Source organism: Anolis sagrei, chromosome 1 (genome assembly GCF_037176765.1).
Source record: "Anolis sagrei isolate rAnoSag1 chromosome 1, rAnoSag1.mat, whole genome shotgun sequence".
Lineage (NCBI taxonomy): Eukaryota > Metazoa > Chordata > Lepidosauria > Squamata > Dactyloidae > Anolis > Anolis sagrei.
Window position 1 is genome coordinate 252,617,448 of NC_090021.1, and position 24,478 is coordinate 252,641,925.

The 24,478-nt window shown below is 47.5% G+C and overlaps 1 protein-coding gene across 1 annotated transcript; it reads left to right on the forward strand.

The window, feature by feature from the left end:
* Positions 1-7,660: 7,660 nt before the first annotated feature.
* Positions 7,661-24,459, forward strand: ADM (adrenomedullin). The gene is made up of 7 exons (XM_067466812.1): positions 7,661-7,759; positions 10,250-10,537; positions 16,611-16,689; positions 19,922-20,064; positions 21,225-21,323; positions 21,457-21,555; positions 22,764-24,459. Exons 1-7 carry the CDS (start codon positions 7,662-7,664, stop codon positions 23,053-23,055), a joined length of 1,098 nt encoding a protein of 365 aa, XP_067322913.1. The 5' UTR covers position 7,661; the 3' UTR covers positions 23,056-24,459.
* The last annotated feature ends 19 nt before the right edge of the window (positions 24,460-24,478 follow it).

Below are 24,478 nucleotides of genomic sequence, written 5' to 3' on the forward strand. Positions count from 1 at the left end.
CTTGAACTCATTTAGAGCGGCCAGGTATTCCTGGATGACTTGTTTCCCAATTTGGGGTTGGATGTCCCCTAATCCCTCATCCACTCCATCTTGCTGAGGTTGAAGATGACTTTTTTTTTGTGAGAAGATTGAGGCAAAGAAGGCATTAAGTAGTTCTGCCTTTTCCCTGCCCCCTGTCAGCATTGCCCCATCTTCTCCTCGAAGAGGCCCTATCGCCTCCTTGTTTTTCCTTTTTCTACTGACATAAGAAAAGAAGGCCTTTTATTGTTTTTAATGTCCCTGGCAAGCCTGAGCTCATTTTGTGCTTTAGCCTTGCGGACCTTTTCCCTGCAGGTGTTGGCTATTTGTTTGAATTCTTCTTTCGCGATTTCTCCCTTTTTCCACTTCTTGTGCAAATAACTTTTGGTATGCTAGAGTGATTTCTGCTGTTGAGCCTTTTCCATCATTTTGCTCCAAACGACAAAGCATGCCTTTAGCTGCTTCATAATTTCTCATACATTCAAATACCTTATCTGATAGCACTAGAGAAATTATTGATCTCACCCCTCTGTAGATCTCAAGCCATTCATCCAGTCCTTTGGCTTCTGCAGCTGGAGGTTCCTCTCATAGGACTTTGAGCTGTTTTTTGGTCAGAGCCAACTCAAGACTTGTTTCCAATTCTGGAAATTTCCTCCTTCATTTTCCAGTTTGGGTAGATTCACAGAAGATTCTTGCCTTCTTTCCATGGTTATCAGCTTCCAATGAAGGGAAAATTTCTGAAAAATTAAAATCTAACAAAAAATGCTCCAAAAATCTCTTTCAGAACCTTTCTCTATTGCTCTTTGCAATGCAATCCTTTAAAATGCTCAGTGTACATGTTCTGTGCCTCAATAATCCATTGTTGGGAATCAGGAGCTGTTAGGCTCAAAAATAACCCTTTCTGGGGGGAAATTCCACCAAAAATAAAGCAGAGTGGAGGATGCACAGTTCATAAACAGCAGAAACTTACATGTAGTGAGTGAGCAAGGATTGGTTTCCATTCAACAGGATGGAACAGGATTGCAGATCCACAACTCATAGGATCAAAAATTAATATGTTTATTTCAGATAAAAGAAATCCATTCTAGATAGGAAATGTTCTTGGCGCTGACTTGCTTCACTGAGCTATCTTCTAAGTAAAAAGGAAAAATAATAAAAGTAACTGCATCTACTCCCCCTTACCTTAGACAATGGCAAGGTGCTCTAGAAAAAACAAAAGGAGAAGAGACCAGAAAAATGGAGACAGGCCACATGGTCAGCCCAGGGCAATAAAAATACGGTACCTTTAAAGGAGGAAGTTAAGTTTCCCTGAAGAAACCACATTCCTAGGTATTCAAATGGGGGGGAGATAGTGCCATGCAAAGATAAGTTATACAACTCCCCTTCAAATTGCACTAGTCTCGGCCTTTTAAATTGCCTTGAACAGGCAGGATTATTTTAAATATATATGTGATTTTTTATGCTTATATTGTCTTGTTAATTTTATGTTTATGCTATTTATTTATTTATTTATTTATTTATTTGTATGTATTGACGATCTTACTTGAAAACCGCTCGGGGAGATAGAGCGGTATATAAATAAAGTTTTGTTGTTGTTATTGTTCTTAACATCTTCTTAAAATAAACTAGCTAGAGGAAATTGGGGAGGAATCCCTCAGTCTATCTAGACTAACTACTCGTTGAGAGCTGGAGACTTGTGCAGTCAGGGATGAAACCCAACAATTACAGCTAATCCTGGGAGTTCATCTTGTACTTGGACGCATGGGTTCTTCCAAAAATTAATGTACCTTTCCCAAAACTGACTGTCCAATGGGTTTTTCCTGAAGAAGCAATGTAGCGATGCCAAAAGTTGGCTCACGTTCCTTGTGCCCCGAGACTGTCTCAAACTTACTGGCATTAGGTTGGTATTAATATTATATCAGTATTATTAACACAGCACCAGTATTAATATTTGTTTTCAGGATCAACAAGAAAAGTACCTTTTACCAGACCCAGACAGTTAGACAGCATGGGCAAACTTTGGCCTTCCGCTTAAGCTTAAGCAGCTGAGGGGGTAAAGGAAGGGGTCTGAGGCTGTGAGGAATGGTGGCCGTTGTAGTCCAAAACACCTGGAGGGCTGAAATTTACCCATGCTTGAGCAAGATGATCTGAAGATAGATGTGCATTCATTCCATAGTGCAGAGGCACCCTTAGACCAAGGCTCATGGTTGCAGGAAGCACCTTGCAGTGTTCTGGGGCTGCAGCCCAAAGCTAGGGCTGCCTAGGAAGTACCAGCGGGATTCCTGGTGTTGGCCTGCCACCCACGGCCTGTCTTGCTCCACTCCACCACTCTGTGGCCCCACCCTCCTCTCTCCTTTCCCACCTCCCCACTTGGGGCCGTGCTATAAAAAAGCACCACCTACAGCTGGACACTCAGTAGAAACTTCAGAGGAGAAGGCGAGGACAGCCTCAGAGGCAACACAAAGGGAAAGAGAAATCTTGGAGAAGCTGCTTGGCTTTGACATCTGGGAGGAGAGATATTACCTGTCTGCATCCCACTGGAATATCAGCTTAATCAGGTCTGCATTGATTTATTTTTTTTTAATGGAAGAGAAGGGGGTGGTTATGGCGAGGAGACTTCTTTGAGGGGAGAAGTAGGAGGAAGAGGGAAAAGTGGTTGTTTGGTAACTCTTTTATTCACCTCCACTTTCTACCTGTTATTTTTCAGTGATTGGTTTGGGGGGGGGGGGGCAAAGCACTGCTTCCTTACACTTGAAAATTACCTAAGGCTGGCCCTGTTTGTAGACTCCTGCAGTCGGGTTTTCCATTCAACGAAGAAATAGCAAGGCAGGTTAGGAGGCCCGCCCAGGTTTTGTTTTTTTCCCCCATGTCAGGAACTCTCAGTCGCTTCTGGTGTGAGAGAATTGGCCGTCTGCAAAGATGTTGCCCAGGGGACGCCCGGATGATTTATCATCCTTGTGGGAGGCTTCTTTCATGCCCCCGCATGAGAAGCTGGAGCTGACAGATGGGAGCTCACCCCACTCCCCCAGACTTGAACCCCAAACTGCAAATTCTTTCGGGTGTGAGAAAATTGGCCGTCTGCAAGGACGTTCCCAGAGGAAACCCGGATGTTTTACTACCCTTGTGGGAGGGTTCTCTCATGCCCCCACATGAGAAGCTGGAGCTGACAGGCGGGAGCTCACCCCACTCCCTGGATTTGAACCCCTAACTGCAAGTTGCTTCAGAGAGGATTGGCCGTCTGCAAGGACATTGCCCAGGGGAAACCCGGATGTTTTTCCATCCTTGTGGGAGCTTCTTTCATGTCCCCACATGGTAAGCTAGAGCTGACAGGTGGGAGCTCACCCCGCTCTCTCTGGATTCAAACCACTGATCTATTGGTCAGCAGTCCTGCTGGCACAAGAGTTTAACCCATTGAGACACCAAGGGCTCCATTTGCCCAGGTTACTTACTTACTTACTTAGGTGATCCCTCGTTGTCTGGGGATGATGATCCTCCAAGATTGGGGTGCTTGCAGTGGGTCCGTAGGTGACTGTGGAACCCTATTCTTGATCTGCATCTTCTCCCGCAGTGGCGGCATCGGTTTCCAGGTGGAAGGCAGTCCCAGCTTGACGCGCCTTCCTCTTGGCATGTTTTCTTTTGCCCTCCATTTGTGCCTCTTCAAATTCTACAGCACTGCTGGCCACAGCTGACCTCCCGCTGGAGTGCTCAAGGGCCAGGGCTTCCCAGTTTTCAGTGTCTATGCCAGAGTCTTTAAGGTTAGCTTTCAGCCCATCATTAAATCTCTTTTCCTGTCCTCCAACATTCCGTTTTCCATTCTTGAGTTTGGAATAGAGCAACTGCTTTGGGAGATGGTGGTCGGGCATCCAGACAACATGGCCAGTCTAGTGGAGTTGATGGCAGAGGACCATCGCTTCAATGCTGGTGGTCTTTGCTTCTTCCAGCATGCTGACATTTGTCTGCTTGTCTTCCCAAGAGATTTGCAGGATTTTTCAGAGGCAGCGCTGATGGAATTGTTCCAGGACTTTAATGTGACATCTGTAGACAGTCCACATCTTGCAGGTGTATAGCAAGGTTGGGAGGACAATAGCTTTATAAACAAGCACCTTGGTATCCCTATGGGTGTCCCGGTTCTCAAATACTCTCTGCTTCATTCGGAAAAGTGCTGCACTCGCAAAGCTCAGGCGGTGTTGAATTTCAGTGTCAATGTTGATTTTTGTGGAGAGGTGGCTGCTAAGGTAGCGGAAATGATCAACATTTTCTAATGTTACACCATTAAGTTGTATGTCTGGCATAGGAGAGGGATTGGCTGGTGACTGCTGGAAAAGCACTTTGGTTTTCTTGACAGGCCGAGCTTCTCGTATGCTTCTGCGAAGGTGTTTAGGGTGGCTTGTAGGTCTTCTTCTGAATGCACACAGACGACATTGTCTTCAGCATACTGGAGTTCTATAATAGATGTTGTTGTAACCTTGGTTTTGGCTTTTAGTCTGCTGAGGTTAAATAGCTTGCCATCTGTCCGATAGATGATTTCCACTCCGGTGGGAAGCTTCCCATCAACAAGGTGAAGGATCATAGCGATGAAGATGGAAAATAAAGTTGGGGCAATGACACATCCCTGTTTGACACCTGATTCCACCTTAAATGGGTCACTTTGGGAGTCATTGCTGTCCAAGACTGTTGCCATCATGTCATCTTGGAGGAGCACTCAATTTTTTGGAGGATGGTCCAGAGAGCACTGCGGTTCACTGTGTCGAATGCCATTGCAAGGTCAATGAATGCCGTGTACAGTGGTTGATTTTCTTCCCTGCATTTTTCTTGGAGCTGTCATGCAGTGAAGATCATGTCCACTGTTCCTCTGGAGGGGCGGAAGCCATTCTGGGATTCTGGGAGGGTGTCTTCTGAGAGGGGCAGAAGGCGGTTTGCAAGGATTCTTGTGAGGATTTTCCCAGCAGAAGTTGGAAGGGAGATACCTTGATAGATTCCGCAGTCTGTTCTTTCCCCTTTTTTGAAGAGGGTGGTGATGGTGGCATCCTTGAAATCTGCTGGATTTTCTCGGTCACCCACACTTTTTCAAGGGTGGAGTTGTTGTGTCAGCTCAGATCCTCCTTCTTTAAAGATTTCAGCAGGGATCCCATCAGGTCTGCTGGCTTTTGTTATTTTTTTTGTTGGCTGATGGCATTGCTGACTTCTTCCAAACTAGGCAGTGCTGCAAGCTCATCCCTGGTTTGTTCTTGCGGGATTTGTGAGAGAACCTCTTAGGCCACATTGGAGCTGCGATTCAGGAGGCTTTGGTAGTGTTCGTTCCAATCTAGTGCAATTGATTTTTTGTCCTTCAGAAGTTTGGTTTCATCTGATGAGCATAGATGCTTTATGCCATGGTTTCTTGGTCTGTAGATTACCTTTGTGGCTTTGAAAAATCCCTGAGCATCATGGGTATCTGCCAGGAGTTGGATTTCTTCAGCCTTCTTTGTCCACCAGATGTTCTTGAATTCTCTTGTCCTTCTTTGGACTTCAGCTTTTGCACTGTTGTAGATCTTTTCCTTAGCAGCACAGTTGACGTCTCTCTGCCATGTTTGGAAGGCTTTCCTTTTCTTGTTAATTAGTTGTTGGATCTCATTGTCATTTTCGTCAAACCAGTCTTGATGTTTCTTGGTTTGATATCAAATAGTTTCTTCGCAGGCTTGGATGATGGAGGTCTTCAGTTTGGTCCAATGTTCCTCAACATTTTCAGGGTGTTCTATGGGTAGATGTTCCTTGAGTGCTGTTTGGAGAAGGGCTCATTTGGAGGGCTCCTGAAGGGCTTGGGTGTTCATTTTGCGCCTTGTGTTTCTTCCTTGGAGTCTGAGTTTGGTGGCGATCTTGATAGCCATCGTGAATCGGATTAGCCTGTGGTCTGTCCAGCAGTCAGCAGCACCTGTCATGGCTCTTGTGAGAAGCACGTCACGGTGATCTCTGGCACATGTGATTATGTAGTCTAAGAGGTGCCAATGCTTTGACCGGGGGTACTTCCATGATGTCTTGAACTTATTTTTCTGGTGGAAGAGCGTGTTGGTGATGACAAGGCCATGTTCCACACATTTGGTGAGAAGCAGGATGCCATTCGAATTGCTGTTTCCAACCTCGTCTTTTTCTATGGTCCCTGGTCACAGGTCGAAGTCTCATCCAACTCTTGCATTAAAATCCCCCAGGAGGATGATTTTGTCCTCCTTAGGTATCTCCGATAGGACAGTATCCAGCTGACAGTAAATTTTTCCTTGATGTCTTCATCAGCATCTAGTGTTGGTGCATAGGCACTTATTATGGTTGCCTGTTCAATTCGGCAAGTTCAGTTCGGAGGGTTTAGAGTATTTGTTGATGCCAGTGGATGCTTTGGTCAGATGCTTCACCAGATCATTTCTGATAGCAAAGCCAACTCCATGCATTCTTTGGTCTTGTTCAGGCAGTCCCTTCCAGAAAAAGGTGTAGCCTCCTTTTTTTTCTTCAGCTGTTCCTCTCCTGCTCTCCGGGTCTCCTGAAGCACTGCTATGTTGATGTTAAAGCATCCAAGCTATCTTGCAATGATAGTAGTTCTGCATTCGGGGCGTTCACTGTCAGTGTTGTCCATGAGTGTCAGTACATTCCATGTACCAAAGTTCATTTTTCATTTTTGGCCGCAGGGTGGTGACCCCACTGGATGCGGTAGTCCAGTCAGGGATAAGAGAGGCAGACTATGTTTAGGGCACCTTTTCTAGCCCCTTCCCCATGTGGGGTGAGCAGAGTGGATCCTAAAAAGGGCTGCTCAGTCATGGATACAGCTGCCAAACTACTCAACTGCCTCGGACCTTGAGGTAGAACGACTGAGTCTGTACCCACCGCCCATGTGCTAGTCTGTGACTAGGGGCTTCCAGATTTCACAGTCCTGCCCCCGTCGCCACTCGCTGATCGCCATGGGATTTCTGTTGGTTTGTTTTTATTTTTCTTGGAAGATGCCTCTGCATGAGTTTTTTTAATGTGTGGAGGTCAATGCACAACTGACCAACACACAATCTTCACAGAGTGAGGTCCCACAATGGCATGGTTAACACAATGGCCATGGCTTCTCAATCTGTTACAGCCTTCTTCCGCCTTCACAGCCCTTGTAACATGTACCATGTTATCCTCTTCCTGCTCCGCCATTGAGGTCTTTGGGTCTTTAGACTGTGCTTGGTCTGGAACCTCCCCTGTGGCCATTCCTGGGAGTGCACGACTCTAGTCGTTGTGCCCACAGGTTCATTGGAACATGCAAGCTCCCTCACCACGACAAGGTGACAGTCCATCGAGGGGTTAAAGCGGGAGAGGTTAAAATTAGGGGAAAGTGGGGGAAGTCAAGAAGAATTGTTTCGTTTCTGCACAGTGAATGGAAATGGTTTCGATCGCGGGGCATCGCGGGGGGGGGGGGAGGGAGAAAAGGTGCCCAGCTTTCACCCTCCTCCGCAAAATGAGAACCGAGCCAAAGTGGTGATGAATTGCCGAGCAAATATTGGAGCAGAGGAGAATGTCATTGGGGCAGGCAGAGCAGAGGAGGAGGGGGGGGGGGGAGATTGGGAGCGAGCAGGCAAGCAGTCCAGACAAGCCAAGCCATGGAGAAAGTCCCTGACCTTGCTTCCTCTCATCTCTCCTTGGCCAGGATGCAAGCCCTGTCCCTCGCCCTCCTTTACCTGGGCTCCGTCTCCTTCTTCGGGCTGGAGGCGGCCAAGCTGGACCTGGCATCAGAATTCAAGAGAAAGTAAGTCTTGTTCTGGTGGGAAGCTCCCAGGCAGAAGGCGGAGGGGCCTTCACAGGCAATTCCTCCTCTCTTATTACACCATCATAGCCATTTCAGGTGGGTTTTTTCTCATATCAGGAGCAATTTGAGAAACTCCCAAGTTTATTTATTTGGGGTTCTTTTACCCCGCCCTTCTCACCCCGAAGGGGACTCAGGGCGGCTTACAAAGGCAAAGGCACAATTTGATGCCTGCATCATAAAACAATCATACACAAAATTACATCAATTCACAGTTAATAACAATTCATGCATTATAACCATAAAATCAATAAAATCAATAAAAACCAATACAAACCCAATTTCTCCTCTTACATGGTCAGCGTTCGGTAACTCATAGATCTAGTTTTACGTTCCACGTCATCAGTCCTGTTGGCCCTTACTTGCCTGATTATCTGATTTAATTGCCAGCGTGCCCAAAGGCCTGGTCCCATAACCACGTCTTCACCCTCCTCCTGAAGGCGAGGAGGGATGGTGATGCCCTGATTTCCCCCGGGAGTGAGTTCCACACGTGAGGGGCCACCACTGAGAAAGCCCTGCTCCTCGTCCCCACCAGCCTCACTTGTGACAGTGGTGGGGTCGAGAGCAGGGCCTCCCCAGATGATCTCAGACTCCGGGGTGGGACGTAGAGGGAGATACGTTCGTACAGATACACTGGACCGGAACCGTACAGGGTTTTGTAGGTCAAAACCAGCACCTTGAATTGTGCTCGGAACTGAATCGGCAGCCAGTGGAGCTGGCACAGCAGGGGGGTGGTATGCTCCCTGTATGTCGCTCTGGTGAGCAATCTGGCTGCTGCTCGCTGGACTAGTTGAAGTTTCCAAACAGTCTTCAAGGGCAACCCCACGTAGAGCGCGTTGCAGTAGTCTATTCGGGATGTAACAAGAGCATGGACCACCGTGGCCAGATCAGACTTCCCGAGTGGGGTACTTGGCTGAGCAAACATTGGCTGGCTTATCAGATCAGACAAATGAACTTTCTATCGTTCTACACATATGCACAATGGATCTTGATTATCACCTTTGCCAGAAATAGCCGGGGGTTACCAGTTGCTTCTGGTGTGAGAGAATTGGCCATCTGCAAGGATGTTTTTGATGTTTTATCATCCTTGTGGGGAGCTTCTCTCATGTCCCTGCATGGGAAGCTGGAGCTGACAGATGGGAGCTCTCCAGTGAGGGCTTCACCCAGGGCTTGCCAGGGTTTTTCACCATCCTATGGGAGGCTTCTCTCATGTCCCTGCATGGGAAGCTGGAGTTAACAGAGGGATTTCACCCCGATCCCCTGATTCGAATCGCGGATCTTTCAGTCAGTCCTGCCGGCACAAGGGTTTAACCCAGGTATGAGCAAACTTGGGCCCTCCAGGTGTTTTGGACTCCCAACTCCCACCATTCCTAACAGTTGGAGTCCAAAACACCTGGAGGGCCCAAGTTTGCCCTTGCCTGGTTTAATCCATTGAGCCACTGGGGGAGTCAATTACACAGCGTACATGCACCTTGAGAGGTGTAGACATAGGGCTTAAGAGTGGGTTGCCAAAGGAGCTCCCAATGTGTGATCTGGAGGGAGGGAGAGGAGGATTGATACACCCAGCGCTGCCTGCCTTCTTCTGTTAATCTGTCCCATGGGCTTCGGTAGCGTTCACTCCATAGGATGTGCTGGGAAGGCATCAGTGAAAGCAGGGGTCCTTAAACTAAGGCTCGAGGGCTGGATATGGCCCTCCAAGGTCATTTACCCAGCCCTCACTCAGGGTCAGCCTAATTCTGAAACTTGAAAGCACACAGCAACAACAACAATCTTATCTCATCAGCCAAAAGCAGGCCCACACTTCCCATTGAAATACTAATAAGTTTATATCTGTTAATATTGTTTTTCATTTTAATTAATGTATTGTTTTAAAGTGTTTTTGCACTACAAATAAGATATGTGCAGTGTGCATAGGAATCCATTCATTATTTTTTTTTCAAATTATAATCCGGCCCTCCAACAATTTGAGGATCTGTGACCTGGCCCTCTGTTTAAAAAGTTTGAGGACCCCTGAGGTAGAGAATGAATCGAGTTTAAATCTGGTTTCTGCCTCCTGCAGAATTCTGGGGTTTGTGGTTTAGTGAGGCTGTTAAAGGCTCCTCCCTAAACTACAAACTCAAGCATTCTGCAGGAGGCAGCAACTGGATTTAAACTGGATTCATTCTCTAGTGTGATGAGGTAGCCAAGGAGGTGAAAGAGAAGTCCGCCATAGACTCAGGACGTAATGCAGCCGGAATTAGGCTGGAATTGCCTTGGCTCAGTGGGAGCGGCAGCATTGGCCTTTTTCTGCTGTGCAAGCGACAACTCCTGTGATCCCGCCACCTTGAGCCATGGCCGCGAAGTGGTGTCTAACTGCATTCATTGTCTCCTCCAGGGGAGGGACTCTCCCGGGTTCCTTCCTCCCTTTCTGAACCCCGCATGTCTCCTTTCCAGCCTCATTCTGGAGCCCGCCAACCTGCACTCGAGGCGCCACACCAGCCCGCCCTCGCCGCCGCTCTCCCACTTGAATGTGGTGCGCCTGGGCTGCCGCCTGGGGACCTGCCATGCACACAACCTGTTAGACATGGTCTTCCACCTGATGGACAAGAGGAAGGAATCTGCGCCGCAGAACAAGGTCCATGAGTACGGGCGCAGACGGCGGCGGGGGGACCTGGTAGACACCTTCGCTGCCCTCTTCACCCGATCCCTCAGCGCTTACCAGCACTCAGGCTCTTTGCACTAGTCACAAAGAGGATGAAGAGGAGGGAGGGACTCCTCCCCCCACCCCGCAGTCCCCCTCCCATCCCCTCTAGCGTTGCCTAGCAACAGCGGCCAAGGTGAGGACTAATAATAATGATGATGATGATAATCATCATCATCATCATCATCATCATCTTTATTTATAACCTGCCACCATCTCCCCAAGGGGACTCGGGGCAGCTTACATAAGGCCAAGCCCAGCAATACAATAAAACAATATATTTATTATTTATTATTTTATTATTTACTACGCTTCTATACTGCCATTCTCAGCCCGAGGGTGACTCACGGTGGTTTACAAAATGGCGCAATTCGATGCCCACAACAGGACAAAAATAGTTTAAACATTTAACATAGATAAACAATTTATTACAATTAACATCAATAAACATAATAAAACCCATAAGTCCTCCGCATTTCATTAATCAGTCATTGTCTAGTCACATTGTCCAACTGTTCCGAGATCAGAGTTTCATAGCTACACTGCATTTAGGAAGGCCTGCTCATATAGCCAGGTTTTAAATTTTTTACAAAACGTTAAGAGGGTGGGGCTGATCTAATGTCCCTGGGGAGGGCATTCCACAACCGAGGGGCTACCACTGAGAAGGCCCTATCCCTTGTCCCTGCCAATCGAGCCTGTGAAGATGGCAGGGCTGAGAGCAGGGCTTCCCCAGAAGATTTTAAATTCCTAGAAGGTTCGTAAGGAGAGATACGTTCGGACAGGTAAGCAGGGCCAGAACCATTTAGGGCTTTATAGGCTAAAGTCAGCACTTTGAATTGTGCTCGGTAGCAGATTGGCAGCCAGTGGAGCTGGCGCAACAGAGGAGCTGTATGCTCCCTGGGCGCTGCTCCTGTTAGCAACCTGGCTGCCACCCGTTGGACCATTTAAAGCTTCCAAACAGTCTTCAAAGGTTACCCCACGTAGAGAGTGTTGCAGTAGTCTATACAACAGAACACAGCAAAATAAAATAAAACACAAACCCACATTGTACATATCAGAGATTCATCATACTGGGTGGGCAGATTTAAAAAGATTAAAAATTTAAAACACTGGTGAGACAGCAATGTAATGTGTCTGGACAGAAAATCTGAGAGGTAGGGTAGGGTGTGATTGTGCTAGCAGGTAAAATAAAGTACTACCAAGGGCCGTTTTACAGAGGTAGGTCATGTAGGGGCATTATTGTTCATTCATCCATTGAAGGCACATTGGAACAGCCAGGTTTTCAAGCTCTTCCTGAAGACTGCCAGGGTAGGGGCTTGTCTAATATCTCTGGGGAGTGGGTTCCAGAGATGGGGGACCACCACAGAGAAAGCCCTCTCCCTCCTCCCCGCAGGTCACATTTGCGATGGGGGCGGGAGCAAGAGAATGGCCTCTCTGGAAGATCGAAGAGATCATGTAGGTTCATAAACAGAAATGCGGACACGCAGGTAATCGGGTCCCAAACCGTTCAGGGCTTTGTAGGTAAAAACCTGCAAACTGATTTGGGATCGGAAGATGAACGGCAGCCAGTGGAGCTCCTTAAACAGGGGATTGACTGCTCCCTGTAATTTGCTCCTGTTAGTAATCTGGCTGCCACCTGTTGGACCAACTGAAACTTCCGAACCGTCTTCAAGGGCGGCCCCATGTAGAGCGCATTGCAATAGTCCAATCTGGAGGTAACTAAGGCGTGGACCACCACGGTCAGATCCGATTTAATGAGGTACGGTCGCAGCCCTCCCAGCCAACTCCACGCCTGCGCTTCATGCGTTTGCGAAGAGTCTAGGAGGACATGAAAGCTGCAGACCTGTGACTTCAGGGGCACTACAATTCCATCAAGCACAGGCTGATACCCTTGTGGCCTGGGCCTGCCCTCCTTCCCTCTCTCCCTCATACTTGAACAGACTTGGCCAGGACTTGGAAGTGCAACTGGACTCAGTGCGGAGTGAGTGTCGTTATGGTTGCTGGGTGGAAGGAAACTCTCCCCCCCCCCCCACGTCTATTTAATGAAACCGAAAACAAAACAGATTTCCTGCTATATATATATATATATATATATATATATATATATATAGTGTATGTAATTGCATATGGACATTATCAGGGTCTCTGTTTATTTTGTATTCTTTGTTACTACATTTTGTAAGCTATTGGGAAATGCCAGCCTTTATATTGCCTTGTTTTGTAAGTACTCAGATCAGTGGCAGCACCAGTTCATAATGGAGGGAGTTAATGTTCAAAGCAGGCCTGGGCCAATTTAGGCCTTTTGGGTGTTTTGGACTGCACCTCCCACCATTTCTCACAGCCTCAGGTCCTTTTCTTTTCCCCCTCAGGCGCTTAAGCGGAAAAGAAAGGCCCAAGTTCACCCATGCATGAGCTGTCTTGACCTACTAATTTGCATATGGTTTCTGATTGACTAGCCTCAACATTCTAACATCCTTAAGCAGCTGAAGAGGAAAAGGAAGGGGCTTGAGGCTGTGAGGAATGCTGGGAGTTGGAGTCCAAAACACCTGAATTGCCTAAGTTGGCCCAGGCCTGCTTTAAAGTGTCTCGGTTTGTCAAGAAGAATTTGATAGCTTTCTTGACAGCTTCATCCCAGACACATTCTGAAGCAACCCCTACTAGTTTTGAAGGAGGTTGTTTACAAACCAGGACACTTCAAAGTGCTGCCAAACTGTGTGTTTTCCTGTTCATTCTTCCCTTTCAATGTACATGTGAAGAGTGCCTTTCCCTGAAGCAAACATGTGGCTCCTGCCATTGATGGGCAAGAGACTTGTTTTGGAAGGGAACCGTCTCCTTTTGCTGCTGTCCCTCGTTGGTGGGCCGCTTCTGGTTTTCATTTTGTTCTGTTTTTTGGTGTCATTGCCTCGCTCTGTGCTTCTCTCTCTCTCTTTTGTCATGATTTGTCACATTCCGGATTGGTAAAAGATGTACCCCCTCTTCCCGCCAAGTACAATATGTGAAAAAACAATAAAACATTATCACATGAACATGTTTTGGACGGATGTTTTTAAGTAAGGTGGGAAAAGGAGGCATGGGGGTACGTGGTGGGGAACATCACTCTTCAGCCATGTTTCCCTCTTCATCAGTGGTTCTCAACCTCTGGGCCCCCAGATGTTTTGTCATTGTTCATGTTGGGCTGCAAGTCCCCTCATCCCCAGCCTGCCTAGTGAAGGTGTAAGGATATTGGGAGATGAAGTCTGACTCCTATGAGCAGTTGCAGTAGGTTGTCAACCTGTAGGTCCCCAGATGGTTTGGCCTTCAACTCCCAGAAATCCCAACAGCTGCTAAACTATCTGAGATTTCTGAGAATTGAAGGCCAAAACATCCAGGGAACTCACAGGTTGAGAACCACTGCTCTTCACAGCCAGATAGATAACAAAGCCATTAATTGCTGGCAATTTGTCCTTTTCCACCAAATTGGAACTCGTAGCCAAAAGCACCCCAAATATATTTAGCCTGAGTAAACATCACGAGTTCTTTCAAGTAAAGGCTCAGGGCTGTTCCTTTTCAAGGCCAAAAATGAAAGTGCCTTTACCAGATCCAGAGATACATCAAAATTTATATATTCATCTAACACGCTTGCTTACTCTTGCAAAATTACTGTTTTGAATCAGGAGCTGTTAGGCCCAAAAATAACCCTCTCTGGGGGGTGATTCCACCACAAATATAGCAGAATGCAGGATGCACAGTTCAAAAGCAGCAGAAACTTACGTATAGTGAGCAAGGATTAGTTTCCATTCAACAGGATGGAACAGGATTGCAGATCTACAACTCATAGGATCAAAAATAATATGTTTATTGAAGATAAAATAAATCCATTTTAGATAGGAAAGGTTCTTGTAATTCTGCTGATGTACAGTAGTTTTCCAATAGCCTCTCTATACAAGCTATTGTCTGTTAACAGTTCACTTTCTGAAAAGTGTTTCCAATAATTCACTTCCATGGGTGTAGTTACTGGATTTGCATCTGAGAGTCCAAGTTGTTTCAATAAGTCAAGTATCTTTTGTCTCTGATTTGGCAGAAAAAGTTTCCATTTTCTTCTCTTTCAATTTGTATCCCTAAGTAATGAGATATATTTCCAAGATGTTTCACTTTCACAGTACGGTTAAGATGTTGGACAACTTCATCAAAGTCACATTTTTCTTCAAAACAGCAAATGATATCATCTACATAAGTTAGAACATATATCCATCTATTGTCTTGGAATCTAGAATAGAGACAAGGGTCAGCATTGCCTTGAGCAAAACCCTGTTCAACCAACATTGGGTTCAGTTTTTCATTCCAGCATTTTGCTGCTTGCCGTAATCCACAGATTGATTTCTGTAATTTGCATACACAGCCTTTGTGTGCTTTTGTCCTCAAAGCCTGGTGTTGTTGCATAAAAATGTCTTCCTTCAGGTCACCATGAAGGAAGGCTGTTGACATGTCCAAGTGTTGGACAACCATGTTTCTTGAAGCATCTATAGTAAGCAAAAGTCTCAGGGTTGTATGTTTCACAAAAGGTGCAAAGGTTTGGTTACAATCTTTACCAAACTCTTGTGAATAGCCTTTAGTAACAAGTCTGGCTTTGTATCTCTGAATTTCTCCATTCTCATCATGCTTTAACTTGAATACCCATTTGCTTCCAACAATATTTTTGTTCTCAGATGGAGGAACAAGTGTCCAAGTTTTATTCTTCTGCAATCATTCAATTTCAAACATTGCTGCATTCATCCATTTCTCCTTTTCATCCTCTGGTAATCTTTGCATTTAATTCCAGGATGATGGTTCTTGTGGTTCTATTTAATTGCTTAGATAAGCAAAATGCAAAGGAGGAACACCTTTATTTTCTCTTTCAGATCTGCGAAGCAATATGTCTGTTTGTCCACCGATCGGCACTGCTCTCTCATTTGGTCTGTTGAGGTTTCTATTTTTCCTCTCTGTGACACCATTCTGGTGTGCAAAATATGGCAGGGATCATTGGTGATGGATGCCATGCTTTCTCAAGACACTTTCAATTGCCTCACTGCAAAATTTACTTCCATTGTTATCAAACTGATTTTTCACTCTTGCTAGAAAGTCCAAAAGATTGTCATACACTTCATTTTTATTCTTCAAGAAATAAACAAAACTAAATTTTGTAAAATCAGCAATAAAAATAAGCATGAAATGTGCGCTTCTTAAAGATGTAGTTTTCATTGGACCACAAACATCACTATGTTTGAGTAGCAGAGGGTGCTCCGTCACCATCTCACTGCTCTTTGGATCAGTGGGAACTACATCTTTCCTTTGGATGCACGTGGGGCATCTCTCTTTACAACATTGCTCAATCTCCAAATCTCTACACAAATATTTTGCCTCCAGTGTGTATTTGGCACAAGCATGACCAAATCTCCTATGCCATGGCTGAAAACAATTCTTATTTTGGCATTCTGATAGCATAAGTCCAGAAATCTTGGGTGCAAAACTGACTCTGAATTGATTTCAATTCAGTCACCATGTAGTCACTGGCTGTTAGAATCACCCTTCCATCTTTCTCCACAGTACAAATGCCATCACAAAAAGTAATTCTACAGCCTTTTCTTTCCAACAATGCCAATGAAACTAGATTTGTTTTAAATTCTTGACTGAATTTTACTTTTTCTAGATAAATATTATTACTGTCAAATTGTGTTCACCAATCCCATATACTAAAGATTCACATTTATTCAGGTCTGTAAAGTAAGCTTTATTTGAAAAAATAATGATCATTTGCACCACTGTCAATAAGCACATCTTCTTTGCTTACTTTATTTCCGGAAAATTTAAAAAGCAAATCTCTAAATGAATCAACTCCCTCTTCCAGCTCATTTGTGTCAGCAGCAGGCATGGCCAGGCTTGCATTTCCTGTTGCAGAGGGCTTGTGTGGGGGGAGGTGATTTCATTGGACCACAAACATCACTCTTGCTAGAAAGTCCAACAGCACTTGCATTTCCTTTGTAATTCCTATGACCTCTGCCTGAAGAGTTACTAGGAGTCTCTGCCATTTGGCCAGGTTGCCTAGAAACAGGAGGTGCTGAGTTTTTCAAATTCACTTTATTTTCCTTCACCTTCCAGCAATTCCTCTGAAGATGCCCACCCTTTCCACAGAAGTGGCAAATTTTGGACCTGCTTTTTGAAACCTTTTGCTCTGGCTGTTTGCAGCCTTTAGAGCCATCTCATCTTTGCTTTTGGTATGCTAGAGTGATTTCTGCTGTTGAGCCTTTTCCATAATTTTGCTCCAAATGACAAAGCATGTCTTTAGCTGTTTCAGGATTTCTCGCACATTCAAAGACCTTCTCTGATACCACTAGAGAAATTATCAATCCCACCCCTCTGTCGATCTCAAGCCATTCATCCAGTCCTTTGGCTTCTGCAGCTGGAGGTTCCTCTCATAGGACTTTGAGCTGTTTTTTGGTCAGAGCCAGCTCATGCCTTTGTTTTCAATTCAGGAAATTTCCTCCTTCAACTTCCAGTTTGGGGAGATTCACATAATATTCTTGCCTTCTTTCCATGGTTATCAGCTTCCAATCAAGGGAAAATATCCCAAAAATCAAAATCTAACAAAAAAAAGCTCCAAAAATCTCTTTCAGAACCTTTCTCTACTGCTCTCGGCAATGCAATCCTTTAAAATGTTCAGCGTACACGTACTGGGCCTCAATTACCCATTGCTGGGAATCGGGAGCTGTTAGGCTCAAAAATAACCCTCTCTGGGGGTAATTCCACCAAAAATATAGCAGAGTGGAGGATGCACAGTTCAAAAGCAGCAGAAACTTACTTTTAGTGAGTGAGCAAGGATTGGTTTCCATTCAACAGGATGGAACAGGATTGCAGATCCACAACTCATAGGATCAAAAATAATATGTTTATTGAAGATAAAAGAAATCCATTCTAGATAGGAAATGTTCTTGGCGCTGACTAGTTTCACTGAGCTATCTTCTAAGTAAAAGGAAAAATAATAAAAGTAACTACATCTACTACAACTTGCCTTAGACAATGGCAAGATGCTCCCTCACTCTAGAAAAGACAAAAGGAGAAGAGACCAGAAAAATGGAGACAGGCCACCTGACCAGCCCAGGGCAATAAAAATACCGTATATTCTGGTGTATAAGACTAGTTTTTAACCCAAGAATATCTTCTCAAAATCAGGGGTCGTCTTATACGCAGGGTCATCTTATAAGTGGGTGCAGTCTTATACAAGGGAGTAGTCTTATACGCGGGAGCAATCTTATACATGGGAGTCATCTTACAGAGCGGGTGCTGAAACTTCAATCAGATTGGAGAATCTGTGGTTGCTGCATACGGTGGGGGGAGCTCAAAAATGGCAATGGCCGCGTCCCTACCATATGCAGCGACTCTATGAAAGCATTAAGGGCGACACTGTACAAGTACGGTAGAAGGAAATCCATTCATCAGGATTCGTGGACTTAATGCAGTCCCGATGGTAAGGTGAAGGGGTGCCTCACCAGGAAGATGTACGTGAAGGGCAGAGCAAGCTGCAGCCTTCCGGGGCACCCAGGGAATGGAAAACAGAGGTAGAGTGGCTCTGGGCCCAGACAAACACACCTCTTTTATCTGTCTGGCCCGCCCTTGTATCCTATTACTGTACCTCCTCCTCTGTCTCTCAGATCTCGCTTCTGAAGACTGCAGTGAAGCGGTGCAGGTGCGCATGTGCAAGATCTGAGAGGCAGAGAAGGAGGTACAGTAGTAGGAAAATTACCATATTGAAATGAAATCTGATGCTTTTTAAATTTTTATTTGGTGTGCGTTGGAAGAGGGCTAGTCATATACGGCGAATATATCCCAACCTCTATATTTTAACTGGAAAAGTCGGGGGTCGTTTTATACGCCCAGTCATCTTATATGCAGGAATATACAGTACCTTTAAAAGAGGAAGTTACATTTCTCTGAAGAGACCACATTCCTAGGTATTCAAATGGGGAGGAGATAGTGCCATGCAAAGATACGTTATACAACCCCCCTTCAAATTGCACTAGCCTCAGCCTTTCAAATTGCCTTGAACAGGCAGGATTATTTTTTAAATATATGTGCTATTGTGATTTTTTATGCTTATATTGTCTTGATAATTTTATGTTTATGCTGTTTTCTTTGTATGTATTGATGATCTTACTTGGAAACCGCTCTGAGTCCCCTCGGGGAGATAGAGAGGTATATAAAGAAAGGTTTTGTTGTTGTTGTTCTTAACCCCTTCTTAAAACAAACTAGCTAGAGGAAATAGGGGAGGAATCCTTCAGTCTATCTAGGCTAACTACTCATTGAGAGCTGGAGACTTCTGCAGTCAGGGATGAAACCCAACAATTAGAGCTAGTCCTGGGAGTTCATCTTGTACTCGGACGCATGGGTGCTTCCAAAAATTAATGTATCTTTCCCAAAAAAGCCTGTCCAAAAGTTGGCTTGCGTTTCTTGTGCCCCGAGGTTGTCTCAATCTTACTGGCATTAGGCTGGTATTAATATTACACACATACTAGAAATGAGTTCCATTCATCTGGTCCGGATGTTTCACTCGTCACCAACTCCACTCTAACAAGAGTGGCCTCCAAAAATCCAGCTCCACAACATCCCCTTGGCAAGTCAGCAGTGGTAAGGAAGGGACAAGCAGGTGGTACTTTGGCAATAAGAAACTTCATTGAACTTCATTCTGTTTCTGCTGCTGTGTCAGCATTGGAGATGAGTTTAAATTTCTTTTCCTGATATTTCCAGATAACTGAAGACTTCTTAATTGCAGCAGGCTGGTTTTGTAGTCCAGTTCTTCTTGATACTCCAATCTTCAGTCTCCTCAAGCCACAAGCCTCTCATAACTCCAACCACAGCAGTATTATTAACACGGCACCAGTATTAATCTTTGCTTTCAGGGTCAATAACAAAAGTACCTTTTACCAGACCCAGGAGTATGCAAAAAGTTAGACAGCATGGGCAAACTTGGGCCTTCCAGGAGTTTTGGACTACAACTCCCACCATTCCTCACAGCCTCAGGCCCTTCCTTTCCCCCCTCAGCCGCTTAAGCTTAAGAAAGGGGCCTGAGGCTGTGAGGAATGGTGGGAGTTGTAGTCCAAAACACCTGGAAGGCCCAAGTTTACCCATGCTTGAGCAAGATGATCTGAAGATAGATGTGCATTCCTTCTACAGGGCAGAGGCACCCTGAGACCAAGGGAAGCGCCTTGCCCTGTTCTGGGGCTGAAGCCCGAAGCTAGGGCTGCCTCGGAAGCACCGGTGGGATTCCCGGTGTTGGCCTGCCCCCCGCGGCCTGTCTTGCTCCTCTCCGCCGCTCCGTGGCCCCGCCCTCCTCCCTCCCTCCCTCCTTCCCCCCTCCCCTCCCCACTCGGGGACGCGCTATAAAAAAGCGCCACCCGCAGCTGGACACTCAGTAGAAACTTCAGAGGAGAAAGCGAGAGCAGCCTCGGAGGCAACACACAGGGAAAGAGAAGCCTTGCAGAAGCCGCTTGGCTTTGACATTTGGGAGGAGAGATCTCGCCTGCCTGCATCCATCCCAGTGGATTATCAACTCCATCAGGTCTGCATTGATTAGTTTTTTTCTTGAATGGAAGAGGAGGGGGATTCTGGCGAGGAGACTTCTTTGAGGGGAGAAGTAGGAGGAAGGGAGGGGGAAAGTGGTTGTTTTTTTTTGCTCATGCAGTCGGGTTTTCCATGCAAAGAAGGAATAGCAGGTTAGGAGGCTCGCTCGCCCAGGTTTTTTTTCTTCTTTTTCCCATGTCAGGAATGACTTGAGAAACTGCAAGTCGTTTCTGGTGTGAGAGAATTGGCCGTCTGCAAGGACGTTACCTAGGGGACGCCCGGATGTTTTTATCATCCTTGTAGGAGGCTTCTCTCATGCCCCTGCATGAGCTGGAGCTGACAAACGGGAGCTCACCCCGCTCTCCGGATTCGAACCCCAAACTGCAAGTCGTTTGGGTGTGAGAGAACTGGCCGTCTGCAAGGACGTTACCCAGGGGGAGCCCGAATGTTTTACCATCTTTGTGGGAGGGTTCTCTCTCAATCACCTGCACGAGGAACTGGAGCTGACAGACGGGAGCTCACCCCATTCCCCGGATTCGAACCCCAAACTGCTAGTTGCTTCTGGTGTGAGAGAATTGGCCGTCTGTAAGGACGTTACCCATGGGAAACCCGGATGTTTTACCATCCTTGTGGAGGGCTTCCCTCATGTCTCCACATGGGGAACTAGAGCTGACAGACGGGAGCTCAGCCTGCTCTCTGCAGATTCGAACCGCCGACCTATTGGTCAGAAGTTGTGCCCGCAGAAGCGTTTAACCCATTGCGACACCGGGGGCTCCATTTGCCCAGGTTAAAGTGCGGGGAAGTCAGGAGGAATTCTTTCGTTTCGGGGTCGTGAGGGGGAATGCTTTCGATTCACTGAGCAGGGCACCGCGGGGGGGGGGGGGGGCTAGCCTTCGCCCTTCTCCGCCAAAGGAGAACCTGGCCAAAGGGAGCGCCCCTATCGATCCGGTGGTGATGAATTGCCGAGCAAATATTGGAGCAGAGGAGAGAAGGTCATTGGGACAGGCAGAGCAGAGGAGGAGGGGGGGGGGGGACAGAGAGAGAGAGAGAGAGAGAGAGAGAGAGAGATTGGGAGCGAGCAGGCAAGCAGCCCAGCCAAATCCAGCCATGGGGAAAGCAGCCCCTGACCTTGTTTCTTCTCCGTCTCTCCTTGGCCAGGATGCAAGCCCTGCCCCTCGCCCTCCTTTACCTGGGCTCCGTCTCCTTCTTCGGCCTGGAGGCGGCCAAGCTGGACCTGGCGTCCGACTTCAAGAGAAAGTAAGTCTTGTTCTGGGGGGGGGGGGGAGAGGCTTCGGGGCGGGAGGCGGAGAGCGCTTCATGGGCAATTCCCTCCCCGGCGCTGAGAGAACGAGCGGGCTTCTCACCGGCTTGCCTTTCTTTTCCATCCCAGGTGGAACAAGTGGGTCCGGAGGGACCTGAACCTCGCCGTTGAGCCACTGCTCCGTCCGCAAGACGGCAAGGACGAGCCCGGAATGGCCCAGCAACCCCGGTAAGGAGGCGCCTTTGCCCCCCACTAAGGGGGCTCTCCAGGGAGAGGGGGGGGGCGCTTAGCGGACAACTTAGAAGAAAGGGGACGGAGGAGGGGGCTTTCCACCGTGGTGGGGATGCAGCCTGACCCCGCTCTAGCTGCCACGGCTCATGGCTAAGGGCTCACAAAGGCTGAGGTTTAGTGAGGAGTTTCAGGTGTTTTTCCCGTGCCAGGAGAGACTTGAGAAACTCCAAGTCGCTTTTGGAGTGTGAGAATTGGCCGCCTGCAAGGACGTTGCCCAGGGGAAGTCCGGGTGTGTTACCATCCTGTGGGAGGCATCTCTCATGTCCCCGCATGGGAAGCTGGAGTTAACAGAGGGAGCTCACTCCGATCCCCAGATTCGAAACGCGGACCTTTCCGTTAGCAGATCTGCCGGCATAAGGGTTTAACCCAGGCATGAGCAAACTTGGGCCCTCCAGGTGTTTTGGACTCCCAACTCCCACCATTCCTAACAGCCTATCGGCTGTTAGGAATGGTGGCAGTTGGAGTCCAAAACACTTGGAGGGCCCAAGTTTCCCGATGCGTGGGTTAACCCATTGCGCCACCAGGGAAGTAAATTCCACAGCTTAGATGAACTTTGAAAGGTGTAGACGTAAGGCGTAAGAGTGGGTTGCCAAAAGGAGCTCCCAAATGTGCGATCTCAATGGGATGGGGGCATTGATACACCCCCAGCGCCGCCTGCCATCTTCTGGGAGTCCGTCCCATGAGCTTCGTAGGATGTTGTGCCGGGAAGGCTTCAACTAGAGAATGAATCCACTTTAAATCCAGTTTCTGCCTCCTGCACGATTCTGGGGTTTGTGGTTTAGTGAGGCTGTTAAGGGCTCCTCCCAAAACTGCAAACCCCAGCATTCTGCAGGAGGCAGCAACCGGATTTAAAGTGGATTCATTCTCTGGTGTGATGAAGTGGCAAAAGAGGCGGAAGAGAAGCGCGCCTGGGGCTCAGGGGGTAATGAATGCAGCCGGACCCTGCTGGGCTTGCCTTGGCTCAATGGGAGCGGCAGCGTCGGCCTTTCTCTGCTGCGAAAGCGACAACTGTTGTGAGCCCTGGCTGTGAAGTGGTGTCCAACCGCATTCATCGTCTCCTCCAGGGGAGGGAGGGGCTCTCCGAGGTTCGGCGCGTGTCTCGGCTCCTTCCTCCCTTTCTGAACCCCGCGTGTCTCCTTTTCCAGCCTCATTCCAGAGCCCGTCCACCTGCGCTCGAGGCGCCACGCCCGCCAGGCCACGCCGGCGCTCTCCCACTTGAACGTGGTGCGCCTGGGCTGCCGCCTGGGGACCTGCAACACGCACAACCTGGCGCACATGATCTTCCACCTGACGGACAAGGAGAAGGACAGCTCCGCGCCGCCCAACAAGATCCACGACTACGGGCGGAGGCGGCGGCGCCGGGACCTGGGAGACACCTTCGCTGCCCGCTTCACCCGATCCCTCGGCGCTCACCAGCGCGCGGGCTCTTTGCACTAGTCGCGAGGAGGACGAGGAGGAGGAGGAGGGAGGCAGGCAGGCCGCAGCCCCCTCCCTTCCTCTCCGGCGTCGCCAAGCAACGGCGGCCAGCGCGAGGACTACCCGGAGGACAAGGCGCGCGGGCGGGCAGGCAGGCAGGCAGGAAGGAAGGAAGCTTGGCCCTCCGCCGTGCGAAGGGACCTTGGCCTCTCCCGCCCTCTTGTGGCCCCGGGCCCGCCCTCCTTCCCTCCCTCATACTTGAACAGACTTGGCCAGGGCTTGCAAGTGCAATTGGACTCAGCGCCGGAGTGAGTGTTGTGGTGGTGGATGTTGCTGGGTGGAAGAAACTCTCGCCCCCCCCCCCCCCCGCCCCGTCTATTTAAAAAACACAAAAGAGATTTTTCCCGCTCCTCTTCTTCCTCTCCTTTTAAACTACAGAGTTATTTTTATATATATATTATGTATTTTATGCATATGGGCATTATTGGGGTCTTGATTTATTTTATATTCTTTGTTACTACTTTTTTTGTAAACTATTGGGAAATGCCAGCCTTTATATTCCCTTGTTACTGTGTTTTGTAAGTACTCAGATCAGTGGCAGCACCAGTTCATAATGTTCAAAGCAGGCCTGGGCCAACTTAGGCCTTCCAGGGGTTTTGGACTGCACCTCCCACCATCCCTCACAGCCTCAGGCCCTTATCTTTTCCCCCTCAGGTGCTTAACGCCTGAGGGGCGAAAGAAAGGGGCCTGAGGCAGTGAGGAATGCTGGGAGTTGCAGTCCAAAACACCTGGAAGGCCCAAGATTGCCCATGCATGAGCTGTCTTGACCTACTAATTTGCATATGGTTTCTGATTGGCCAGCCTCAACATTCTAACATCCTTAAGCGGCTGAGGGGGAAAAGGAAGGGGCCTGAGGCTGTGACGAGTTCTGGGAGCTGGAGTCCAAAACACCTGAATGGCCTAAGTTGGTCCGGGTCTGCTTTAAAGTGTCTGGGTTTGTCAAGAAGAATTTGACAGCTTTCTTGACAGCTTCATCCCAGACACATTCTGAAGCAACCCCAACTGGTTTTGAAGGAGGTAGTTTACAAACCGACACACTTCAAAGTGCCACCAAACTCTGTGTATTCCAGTTCATTCTTCTGTTTCAATGTACATGTGAAGAGTGCCTTTCCCTGAAGCAAACATGTGGCTCCTGCCATTGATGGGCAGGAGACTTGTTTTGGAGGGGAACCGTCTGCTTTTGCTGCTGTCCCTCTTTGGTGGGCTGCCTCAAGTTTCCATTTTTTTTTCTGTGTTTTGGTGTCATTGCCTTTCTCTGTGCTTCTTTCTCTCACTAGTTTGTCACATTCCGGATTGGTAAAAGATGTACCCCCTCTTCCCGTCAAGGGCAGTATGTGAAAAAATAATAAAACATTATCACATGAACATGTTTTGGATGGATGTT